The 13,056-nt window shown below is 31.9% G+C and overlaps 1 protein-coding gene across 1 annotated transcript in view; it reads right to left on the bottom strand.

Annotated features, from left to right (window-relative positions):
* The window catches only part of LOC142231187 (uncharacterized), a 28,982-nt gene extending 24,896 nt beyond the window's left edge, over window positions 1–4,086 (bottom strand). The window contains exons 1-2 of the mRNA XM_075301806.1: window positions 4,068–4,086; window positions 844–1,089 (exon numbers count right to left, since the gene is read on the bottom strand). Coding sequence (XP_075157921.1) covers window positions 844–1,089; window positions 4,068–4,086 — 265 coding nt within the window. The remainder of the gene's footprint in view (window positions 1–843; window positions 1,090–4,067) is intronic.
* Window positions 4,087–13,056: the final 8,970 nt, after the last annotated feature.

Below are 13,056 nucleotides of genomic sequence, written 5' to 3'. Positions count from 1 at the left end.
ATGTGGTATCGCAATGGACTGAATAGTCTAAGCGAGCCTGATACATCAGGCTGCCACCTAACCTAACCTAACATAATACTAAGAAATGCTTTTAAAGTTGTACCTTTGCTGGGATGCTATGATTTTGGACCAATGATTCTTTCTTTACTTTTCGTTAATTTTTTATTCTAATGACCCCCATTTTCATGAAGCTCCGTTAGTGCGCCGTTAACTAACGAACTTTTAAATCGTATTGTGGACATCGCTGTCATCTTGCCTATATATTCCATATGCCAGTTAAGAACTTAACTGCCGAAAAATGTTCAGTTAAAGTTAACCGTAGAAAATATTTTTGAAATTTACATTCTGTTAACTGGCAGTTAAAGCTTAACGGAGCTATATGAAAATGGCCGTGAGAAGGAAGAATTTCGTAAATGGTAGTTAAAAATTTTAAAATCTCTGTATATTCTCGTTATTTTAACAACGCATTATCGAAATCTCAAAAATGGAAATTTTCGCACGAGATAGTTCATTGTTTCTACACAGAAAAAAATTCATGAAAATTTTTCCAATTAAAGTCTTAATTAAGTTTTACAAAAATATTAATTAAAAATTTAATTGATTCAAAAAAAATTTTAATTGAAAAAAATCAATCACAAAAATTAATAGTATAAATTAATTTTTTAATTGATGCTATAATTTCTGTGATTGAAGACATTTAAATTAAAATATTAATTGGTTCAATTAATTTTGAGTTTGAATCAGAAAACATTCTTTTTTTGTGTTTAAAAACGATTACATATTTTCTGTGTATGCATTTAATATTTTCTTTTTTTTTTAATTATTTAATAATAATAAAATTACCACAAAATGTTATCGCATTCAGGATTCCTTTATCCATCAGACTTAAATCCAAATCACACTCTGCACTGGGTAATATGTATGAGATTACACCGGTCTCAATCACCAAAGCCATAAATGCCGGAAATGTTATCAATATTAGTAGAATATTGAAACGACCAAAACCGCATTGTGTAATGGCTGTTTCAAAATCAGCTGGAGGCTCCTTATGGGATTCCTTAGACCTGTTATGGCTTTCAAAATTCATAGCTGTAAAAACAAACGAAAAAGATCATTAGAGATTTAGTTCAAAGGTAAAAGTGCGATTGTATTATATTTAGCTGGAAAATCACAACCGGCTGTCGATCGTGAGCTCAAATATCCCAATGTGAGCAAATAGTTGTACGCATTGTACCATAAACCGTTAGAATGAAAACATTGACATAGGTAGGTTTAAAAAAATGCACCAACATCCCAGCAAAAAAGGGTTTCCCAAAAAGTAGTTTTTATCGCCAACTTGTGATACGGAAGTAGTGTAAAACTTGGTTCATCTTCAATGAATTTTACATGGGCTTGTCATAGGTCGAAAGTACTTCGTTTTCGAATCCTTTGCATTGCTTTAGAAGTTGTGCCTTGGAAGTTAATTTCAATGAAGAAGATTTAATTATCTAATTTTTACAATTACAAAAATGTTTCGGTCCTACCAGGGATTGGCACCATAACGGAACGCCGTAGCACCACGGTTGTCACCCGAGACAAAAATAATCTACCAAAATTTTAAGAAAATTTTATCAAACAAGTAAGGAAAGTCTAAAGTCAGGCGGAGTCGACTATATTATACCCTTCACCACTTTGTAAGTCCGCATTTTCGATACCATATCAAATCCGTCCAATGTGTTGGATGCTATATGAATCCATACACATATATTCTGTATATCTGAGCAGATCTGTACAGAGTTCTGCAATACTTATAGATTTTATATTTAAGTCGGCTAATGCGCTGAGGTGGAACACAATGTTAGTAAAAAATATATCAAATTCGAGGACGATCGGACTTAAACTGCGACCTGTACTTTGTGCACAAAATTACATATACAGACAGACGGACGGACAGACAGACAGACGGACATCGCTAAATCGACTCAGAATTTAATTCTAAGCCGATCGGTATACTAAAAAATGGGACTATGACAATTATTTCTTGGCGTTACATACAAATGCAAAACTTATTATACCGTTTACCATAATAGTGGTGAAGGGTATAAAAAAAAACTACCAAACAAAAAAAAAATATTTTGAAAACTTTATATAGAAAATTTTGTAAAAATTTTACTTTTATAGAAAATTTTCTCAATATTTTATTTCTATAGAAAATTTTTTCAAAAATTTATTAATTTTCAGAAATTTATTAGACATTTCTGAGGGTTTCAAAGCTTCTCTAAGTGGTTTCACTGCAATGTGGAACGCCGTTCGGACTCGGCTATAAAAAGGAGGTCCCTTGTCATTGAGCTTAACATGGAATTGGGCAGCACTCAGTGATAAGAGAGAAGTTCACCACTTTGGTATCACAATGGACTGAATAGTCTAAGTGAGCCTGATACATCTCTAAGTGGTTTCACTGCAATGTGGAACGCCGTTCGGACTCGGCTATAAAAAGGAGGTCCCTTGTCATTGAGCTTAACATGGAATTGGGCAGCACTCAGTGATAAGACAGAAGTTCACCACTGTGGTATCACAATGGACTGAATAGTCTAAGTGAGCCTGATACATCGGGCTGCCACATAACCTAACCTAACCTTCTATAAAAATGTTTGTCAACATTTAACTTAAACTGCGACCTGTACTTTGTGCACAAAATTACATATACAGACAGACGGACGGACAGACAGACAGACGACATCGATCACCGATCGGTATACTAAAAGATTGGTCTATGACAATTATTTCTTTTCGTTACATACAAATGCAGAAACTTATTATACCCTGTACCACAGTAGTGGTGAAGGGTATAAAAAACTATCAAACAAAAAAAAATATTTTGAAAACTTTATATAGAAAATTTTGGAAAAATTTTATTTTTATAGAAAATTTTCTCAATATTTTATTTCTATAGAAAATTTTTTCAAAAATTTATTTCTATAGAAAATTCTGTCTAAATTTAATTTCTATAGAAAATTTTGTCAAAATTTAATTTCTATAGAAAATTTTGTCAAAAATTTTATTTGTATAGAAAATTTTTTAAATTTTTTTTCTATAGAAAATTTTGTCAAAATTTTACTTCTATAGAAAATTTTGTCAACATTTTATTTCTATAGAAAATTTTGTCAATGTTTTATTTCTATAAAAATTTTTGTCAACATTTTATTTTTATTGAACATTTTTCAAAATTGTACTTTTATAGAAAATTTTGTCAAAATTGTACTTCTATAGAAAATTTTATCAACATTTTATTTATATAGAATATTTTGTCAATATTTTATTTCTATAGAAAACTTTTTTAAAATTTTACTTATATAGAAAATGTTATCAAAATTTTATTTCAATAGAAAATTTTTCAAATTTTTTCTATAGAAAATTTTCTCAAAATTTTATTTCTATAGAAAATTTTCTTAAAATTTTATTTCTATAGAAAATTTTGTCAAAATTTAATTTTTATTGAAAATTTTCTCAAAATTTTATTTATATAGAAAATTTTTTAAAAATTTTATTTTCTTTAGAAAATTTTCTCAAAATTTTCTTTCTATAGAAAATTTTCTCAATATTTTATTTCTATAAAATATTTTCTCAAAATTTTATTTCTATAGAAAATTTTCTCAAAACTTTATTTCTATAGAAAATTTTCCTAAAATTTTATTTTTATAGAAAAATTTCCCAAAATTTTATTTCAATAGAAAATTTTTTCAAAATTTTATTTCAATAGAAAATTTTCTTAAAATTTTGTTTCTATAGAAAATTTTCTCAAAATTTTATTTCTATAGAAAATTTTCTCAAAATTTTATTTTTATAGAAAAATTTCTTAAAATGTTATTTCTATAGAAAATCTTCTCAAAATTTTATTTCTATAGAAAATTTTCTTAAAATTTTATTTCTATAGAACATTTTCTCAAAATTTTACATTTATAGAAAATTTTCTCTAAATTTTATTTCTAAAGAAAATTTTCTTAAAATTTTATTTCTTTAGAACATTTTCTCAAAATAATAATAAAATAAATTAGGAAATTTTATTTTTGTAATCTAGAATCATATACCTTTTCCCGGGCAGGCCATTATGTTCAGTGTTTCAGCAATTAATTATTTCCGTTAAAACCGAACTGAATTCCTTCCGTTTACTGTTGATAGAATACTGTATTCCGTATTCAAATGTTCGATCTTATTTATGCATACGTAACTTTCACACGATGTTCATCATCACAACAACGTCATCTTCTTCAAGAAACTTTATTGATACAATATTACGACAGTGACAGTGGTTGGTAATATGCTGTCACAAAAGTGTCTCTTTTTCGCAAAGTTCATTAACAAACTAATAAGTGCATTTACCTCCTGAAAAAAAAACAAAACAAAATTTTCAAATGCGGGTAAGAATACATGACCTTGAAATCCCTATATAATATCACTGCAATTGATAAGTGATTAATAAACATTATGTTATCTCTAAATTGGGATCGCATTTCAGAGATTGCAATGGCACACTTGTTGGTACATCCACTCTAGTTGGAATTCAATATATTAATTGAAGATGTTTATCCCATGGACGATAAGCCGTCTAGGACAACTTTTTTCACGTTGACCGATTATATTGTGTGAATGAAATTATCAATCATATCTGGATACTAACCTAGTGATTCGGCGGTGCTGAATCTTTTGGATGCGAATGTATACAAGAAATTCTTTTAAAACCACACTCAAAAAAATGTACATCAATCCAAAGATTTTGACCTGCCATTAATTATTGTGGTTTTGATCCTATGATTGCAATTTTGACAATTTTAAATTAAATTAAAATTAATTGATACAATTAATTGATCTTCAAACTCGAAAGACTAAGTCACTTAAAAAAGTGATGGATTTTTTTTTAATATTTATTTATTTATTTTTTTTCAAACAATCAATTTTTTAATCAAACTAAACACACTAACCCCCATTTTCATGAAGCTCCGTTAGTGTTCCGTTAGCTAACGAACTTTTAAACCGTGCTATGGATATATCTGTCATCTTGCCTATATATTCCATATTTCAGTTAGGAGCTTAACTGCTGAAAATTTTTCAGTTATAATTAACCGGAGAGAAGATATTTCCATTTTATTTTCTGTTAACTGACAGTTAAACTCTAACGGAGCTTCGTGGAAATGGGCGTAAGTCAGTTAAAAAAGTACTTGAAAATAGTTACATTTTTAATGAAAACAAGTAAGGAAAGTCTAAAGTCGGGCAGTGCCGACTATATTATACCCTGCACCACTTTGTAGATCTAAATTTTCAATACCATATCACATCCGTCAAATGTGTTGGGGGCTATATATAAAGGTTTGTCCCAAAGTTTATTTATGATTTATCGCTCGATATATATGTATTAGAAGTTTAGGAAAATTAGAGTCATTTTTACAACTTTTCGACTAAGCAGTGGCGATTTAACAAGGAAAATGTTGGTATTTTGACCATTTTTGTCAAAATCAGAAAAACATGTATATGGGAGCTATATTTAAATCTGAACCGATTTCAATCAAATTTTGCACACTTGACTATACTACTAATTGTACTCCTAGTGCAAAATTCAAAATTCGGCCAAAAATCTGGCTTCTGGGGCCATATAAGTCCATATCGGGCGAAAGATATATATATATGGGAGAAAGATATATATATCTAAATCTGAACCGATTTCAATCAAATTTTGCACACTTGACTATACGACAAAGTGTTATGTTTGTACAAAATTTCCAGCAAATCGTTATAAAACTCTGGCTGCTGGGTCCATATTAGTGCATATCGGGCGAAAGATATATAAGGGAGCTATATCTACACTGATGAAAAAGACTGTTTTTCATATGTTTGGCTATAAGCATTATATGTTTGGAACACAAATTTTTAAACACAATATTTTTGAGTGCAAGCATATAATGTTCATAAACTAGCATAACATGTTTGGGACATATATATTAATATGTTAGAACATATTATGTTTGGGACATAAAATGTTTGTAAATATAATATGCTTGGATGCAAACATATATTAATTTAGAAATAGCCTATAAACATATATGTGTTTAGTAGCTTGGAGCGCTATTAACAGGGAGCGATATTGAATTAAGTTGGTGGTTGTTGCTTGTTATTACAAAATTAACATTTTATTTTTCCTTGGGCAATTGATCAGCTACTTCTTTGATCCTTACAAACTGTGTGGTCCGCTGTTCGAATCCTCGTCCGGCAAAAGGTAAAATTAAAATAAAAAAAATCATACAATTGAATAATTTCTTCTACAATGTTTGTATTACAGAAAAAGGTGCTAAGAACTAAAAAATCTCGTGGAAGTGAGAAAGATGTGGGGGAATATACAATTGGGCAGAAACAAAATTTTGAGCATTCAGGTCGAAAACCTATGTTGTTAGCACCTATATTACCTGTTTATTTTCATAATTCATTATGATTGTAAATATATAAATAAATAAATAAAATTTTGAGCACAATATTGTTTGAGAGAATTTTTTTTAAGCATATAATATTTTTGGGTGCAAAATGCTTCCAAACATATTATATGTTCACATAATAGCATATTGTTTTTTGGAAGACAACATTATTGAATTTGGATGCAAAAATACAAAATGTTTGGAACTTAGACTACCCAAACATATATTGTTTAGACCAATATGCTTTCAAACATATTATATATTGGAAGAGATCAAACATATAAATGTTTGGGCAATACCCAAAAATGTATATGCTTGAAGCAAAATATGTTTGGGAGTATATGTTACAGAAGCGATTTTTTGTGAGCGTGTAAATCTGAACCGATTTCTTCCAAAATCAATAGGGTTCTATTCTGACCCAAATTAGGAATATGTGCCAAATTTGATCACACGATGTGTTCAAATTGATCACGAAAATGTGTTCACAGACGGACGGACAGACGGACATGGTTATATCGACTCAGCATTATTGCCACCCTGAGCATTATTGCCAAAGACTCAATGTGTCTATCTCGTCTCCTTCTGGGTGTTACAAACATATGCACTAACTTATAATAATTATAAAATTAATCAACATCAATTAAAATGTTCATTGAATTAAAATATTAATTGAAATTTCCTATTGAAATCAATTTATTGTTTAATCATGTATTTTTTAATGTCCAATTAAAACTGTGATTGATACTATCATTTTCGTGATTGAAGACATTTCAATTAAAAAATTAATTGGATCAATTAATTTCGTGATTGAATCAAATTACTTATAGGGCTGTTTTCTTTTAGCACTGGATACCCTAAGACGTGAAGGACTAAAAGAAAACAGAGTACTCGTTTATCCAGGACATCTCCAAAAATATGCAACACTGCCATCAGCTGTTTAAAAAGAATCACAGAAAAGAAATGAAATCTTACATTATTAATGTATGAAATGTTCAAATAGTAATAAAAATTTACTGCTACGATTATTTATGACACTGTACCACTTTGAATTTCATGTTTTTCGATGAAGTAGTCACAATAAATTTACTATTGTGAATCGAAGAAGTGCCACTTTATCAAAATACAATCTAGCAAAACCGGCGCGACCAGCGGTGCCAACTCTGACGATTTTTCGTCATTTTGATGATTTTTGATGGCAAATTTTGCCTTCGACGATTTGACGACGATTTTAAACAACGTAGTTATGAGTTGACGATTTTTTAAAATGCTCGACACAAGTGTTTCTTTTTAAAGTTTTTTATGCCGATTTGACGATTTTTAAAAGTGATGTAGTTATAAGTTGACGAATTTCATAAGCTGTAATGTAAACAACCTTAATAATCTCAAAATATGACAATTTATATGTAGCTTGCTACCAACCGTCTTCAATGTAGAAAGAAATTTCAAAGCAATCAATATAAATAAACCTAAAATGCGGAATTCCTTTGAAACTTAAACATTGCAAGGTATTCTTTTGTCTTGGTTTAGTTAAATTCACTTTATTCATTACCGATAATAGAAATAATAATAACAAGTATATACAGCAGTAAGTTCGGCCGGGCCGAATCTTAAATACCCACCACCATGAACCAAATATTAGGGTTTCCTTTGAAATTTCAGGAGGACTTGAGGACACTTCCTGAAGATAAATTTAAAGATTTCACCTATGAGGACTATATCAGATTCTGGATTTATAAGAACCATTTTTGTTTGAGTTTTAGAGGAATCATTAACATCTCTTGTAAGTGTGCAAGAAAATTATAAAATAACGTCTTGATTTGAAATCTTAAGTCTGTAGAAGTAAAATCTGGAAATTTTACATTGTGTTTCAAGCAATTTTCATGATCAGTGCGCCTTCTACACCCTCAAGAAGTGAAGTCGGTCTATATGGCGGCATTACCAAATGGACCGATAAAAACTTAATCCGGTACACGTTTTTGTGAGCCTAAAATATCAGAATATTTACAATTTCAGGCAAATCAGATAAAAACTACGGTTTCTAGAAACCCAAGGAGTTAAATCGGGAGATCGTTCTTATGGGGGCTATACTAAAATATGGACCGATACTCACCGTTTTCGGCACACCTTTTTATGACCCGAAAATACCTCTAGATTTCCAATTTCAGGTAAATTGAATAAAAACTGTGTTTTCTATAAGCCCAAGAAGTAAAATCGGGAGATCGGTCTATATGGGGGCTATACCAAAACATGAACCGATACTCACCATTTTGGCACACCTATTTATGGTCCTACAATACCTCTAGATTAAATTGAATAAAAATTGCGGTTTCTATAAGCCCAAGACCCCAAATCGGGAGGTCGGTCTATATGGGGGCTATACCAAAACATGAACCGATACTCACCATTTTTGGCACACCTATTTATGGTCATAAAATACCTCTAGATTTCAAATTTGGATAAAAACTACGATTTCTATAAGCCCAAGGCCCCAAATCAGGAGGTCGGTTTATATGGGGACTATATCAAAACATGGACCGATATAGCCCATCTTCGAACTTGACCTGCCTGCAGACAAAAAACGAGTTTGTTCAAAATTTCAGCACGATTGCTTCATTATTGAAGACTGTAGCGTGATTACAACAGACAGGCGGACATCGTTATATCGTCGTAGAATTTCTCCCTGATCAAGAATATATATACTTTATATAGTCGGAAATCGATATTTCGATGTGTTACAAACGGAATGACAAACTTATTATACCCTGTCAACTTTCTATGGTGGTGGGTATAAAAATAATACACGAGCCAGTAATACGGATTTAAATTCGCTTGGAGAATAGGAATTTTTTCTGTCAAGAAAATTTTGTTAAACCATGTAGTACATGTAGTCACAATCAGGAATATTACTTTTAATTAATTAAACATTTAATTTAATTAATCTTCGTTTAAAAAACTGGAAACTAGATGACTTCATTAGAGGGTTAAACGGAATTATTAATATCTTTTTAATAAAACTTTCAATTTGTTCCTTTTTCAGCTGTTTTATGGGTGACTATTTTTTGACGAATTTTTTGGGACAAATTGAAAATCGAAAAATATTTTAAAAATTGGCGATTTTCAGCCCAAAACAGTTGGCACCACTCTGCGCGACTTGCACTGATGAGATGTTCTGTATAGAACACCAGTGCAATGATGTTCTATATAACCCATATAAATGTTGCATCCAGCGATAAAAGAAAACAGTCCTTATGGTTAAGGTCGCAAATTGAAACGAAGTTTTTGTCCAGATCCAGAACTTGGTTAGTAAGAAACCAATGTCCGATTTCGGACCTGCACTCAAAAAACAGTGAACCCATCAAGAAAAGGAAAATGTTGGTTATTTTAGAAAATATACGTTAATTTATTTAGCAAATCAAGAAACTTTATTACACGTAATTAATTTTTTTCATTTGTTGAAGAAAATTTCGTAGATTGAAGGAAAAAATTGGAAATCAAAATTGCAAACAAGCCTTTAGCGCCACACCCAGAAATGGAATATGATCACCTCAAACCTGTTTTAAGAGCAAAATTTTATTTTTGGACGGGGAACATGTAACATGCTTGCGGCGACCATGTTATTTTCTCAAGAATTATGTATCTGATTTCGGCAACCATATATACCAAGCCAAAAAATTTGAAGTTGTTCAAAATACAAAACTTTAAAAGAATTTCCTAAAAAGTCCTCCCAAAATGTTCTCTACTTTTATACCCTCCACCATAGGATGGGGGATATATTAACTTTGTCATTCCGTTTGTAACACATCGAAATATTGCTATAAGACCCCATAAAGTATATATATCGTGGTGAAATTCTGAGTCGATCTAAGCATGTCCGTCCGTCCGTCTATTGAAATCACGCTAACTTCCGAACGAAACAAGCTATCGACTTGAAACTTGGCACAAGTAGTTGTTATTGATGTAGGTCGGATGGTATTGCAACTGGGCCATATTTTACGTATAGCCCCCATATAAACGGACCCAAAGATTTGGCTTGCGGAGCCTCTAAGACAAGCATATTTGATCCGATCCGGTTGAAATTTGGTACGTGGTGTTATTATATGGTCTCTAACAGCCATGCAATGGGTCCATATCGGTCTATAATTATATATAGCCCCCATATAAACCGATCCTCAGATTTGAACTTCGGAGCCTCTTAGAGGAGCAAAATTTATCCGATCCGGTTGAAATTTGGTACATGGTATTAGTATTTGGTCTCTAAGAACCATGCAAAAATTGCTCCATATCGGTCTATAATTATATATAGCCCCCATATAAACCGATCCTCAGATTTGATCTCCGGAGCCTCTTAGAGGAGCAAAATTCATCCGATCCGGTTGAAATTTAGTACGTGGTGTTAGTATATGGTCTCTAACAGTCATGCAAGAATTGGTCCATATAGGTCCATAATTATATATAAACCGATCCCAAGATTTGTCTAGAGGTATTTTAGGACCATCAAAAAGTGTACCGAAAATGGTGCCTATCGGTCCATGTTTTGGTATAGCCCCCATATGGAACGATTTTTCTTCTTGGGCGTCTAGAAAGTGTATTTACTACCCGATTTGCCTGAAATTGGAAATTTAGAGGTATACCATAAAAAGGTTTGCCGAAAATAGTGAGTACCGGTCCATGTTTTGATATAGCCACCATATAGACCGATCTCCCGATTTTACTTCTTGGTCTTCTAGAATCCGTAGTTTTTACCCAATTTGCCTGAAATTGGAAATCTAGAGGTATTCTAGGAAAATAAAGAGATGTGCCGAAAATGGTGATTATCGGACCATGTTTCGATATAGGCCCCATATAGACCGATCTCCCGATTTTACTTCTTGGGCTTCTAGAATCCGTAGTTTTTACCCAATTTGCCTGAAATTAGAAATCTAGAGGTATTTTAGGACCATCAAAAAGTGTACCGAAAATGGTGCCTATCGGTCCATGTTTTGGTATAGCCCCCATATGGAACGATTTCCCGATTTTGCTTCTTGGGCGTCTAGAAAGTGTATTTTCTACCCGATTTGCCTGAAATTGGACATTTAGAGGTATACCATAAAAAGGTGTGCCGAAAATGGGGTGTATCGGTCCATGTTTTGATATAGCCTCCATATAGACCGATCTCCCGATTTTAGTTCTTGGGCTTCTAGAATCAGTAGTTTTAATCCAATTTACCTGAAATTTGAAATCGAGAGGTACTCTAGGACCCTAAAGACGTGTGAGTACCGGTCCATGTCTTGATATAGCCACCATATAGACCGATCTCCCGATTTTACTTCCTGGGCTTCTAGAATCCGTAGTTTTTACCCAATTTGCCTGAAATTTGAAATCTAGAGGTATTCTAGGAAAATAAAGAGATGTGCCGAAAATTGTGAGTACCGGTCCATGTTTTGATATAGCCCCCATATAGACCGATCTCCCAATTTTATTTCTTGGGCTTCTACAATCCGTAGTTTTTATCCAATTTGAAATTCGAAATCTAGAGGTATTCTAGGAAAATAAAGAGATGTGCCGAAAATTGTGATTATCGGACCATGTTTCGATATAGGCCCCATATAGACCGATCTCCAGATTTACTTCTTGGGCTTCTAGAATCCGCAGTTTTTATCCAATTTGCCTGAAATTGGAAATCTAGAGGTATTCTAGGACCATAAAGAGGTGTGCCGAATATATTGAGTATCGGTACAGTTTTTTATATAGCCCCCTTATAAACCAGCCCTCCGATTTGGGGTATAGATTCTAGAACTACAATTGAATGTGCTGAATACTGTGTGTATCCTTCCATGTTTTGGTATAGCCCCCATTACACCGAACTCCCGATTTAAATCCTAGGGTTTCTAGAAATTGTAGTTTTTATCCGATTTGCCACAAATTGAAAATATACTGGCATTTTAGACCCATAACAAAGTGTATATGATTTAGTTTTATCGGTCCATTTTGTAAGGCCTCCATATAGACCGATTTCACTTATTGAGGGTATAGAACGCGCACTGATCATGAAAATTGCTTGAAACTGAATGCAAAATTTCCAGGTTTTTCTTCACGTAATCATTTAAATAATTGGGATGAAAATCAACAGCTTTTAGATTTAAAACAAGGCGTTATTTCATCATTTTCTTGCACAGTTACAAGAGATGTTTATGATTCCTCTAAAACTCAAACAAAAAAAGATTCTTATGTTATAAATTCAGAATCTGATCTAGTCTTCATACACGGACGAAAAAGACTATTTTTCATATATTTGGGTGTAAGAATTATATGTTTGGAACTCAAATTTTTTAACACAATATTTTTAAGTGCAAGCATATAATGTTCATAAACTAGCATAACATGTTTGGGACATATATGTTAATATGTTAGAACATATTATGTTTGGGACATAACATGTTGGTAAATATAATATGCTTAGATGCAAATATATATTAATTTGGAAATAGCCTATAAGCATATATGCATTTAGAATCATGGATGTAACCACACGCTCACAAAAAATCGCTTCTGTAACATATACTCCCAAACATATTTTGCTTCAAGCATATATATTTTTGGGTATTGCCAAACATTTATATGTTTGATCTCTTCCAAT

Source organism: Haematobia irritans, chromosome 3 (assembly GCF_050003625.1).
Source record: "Haematobia irritans isolate KBUSLIRL chromosome 3, ASM5000362v1, whole genome shotgun sequence".
NCBI lineage: Eukaryota > Metazoa > Arthropoda > Insecta > Diptera > Muscidae > Haematobia > Haematobia irritans.
This window is presented reverse-complemented; position numbering and strand designations above follow the sequence as displayed.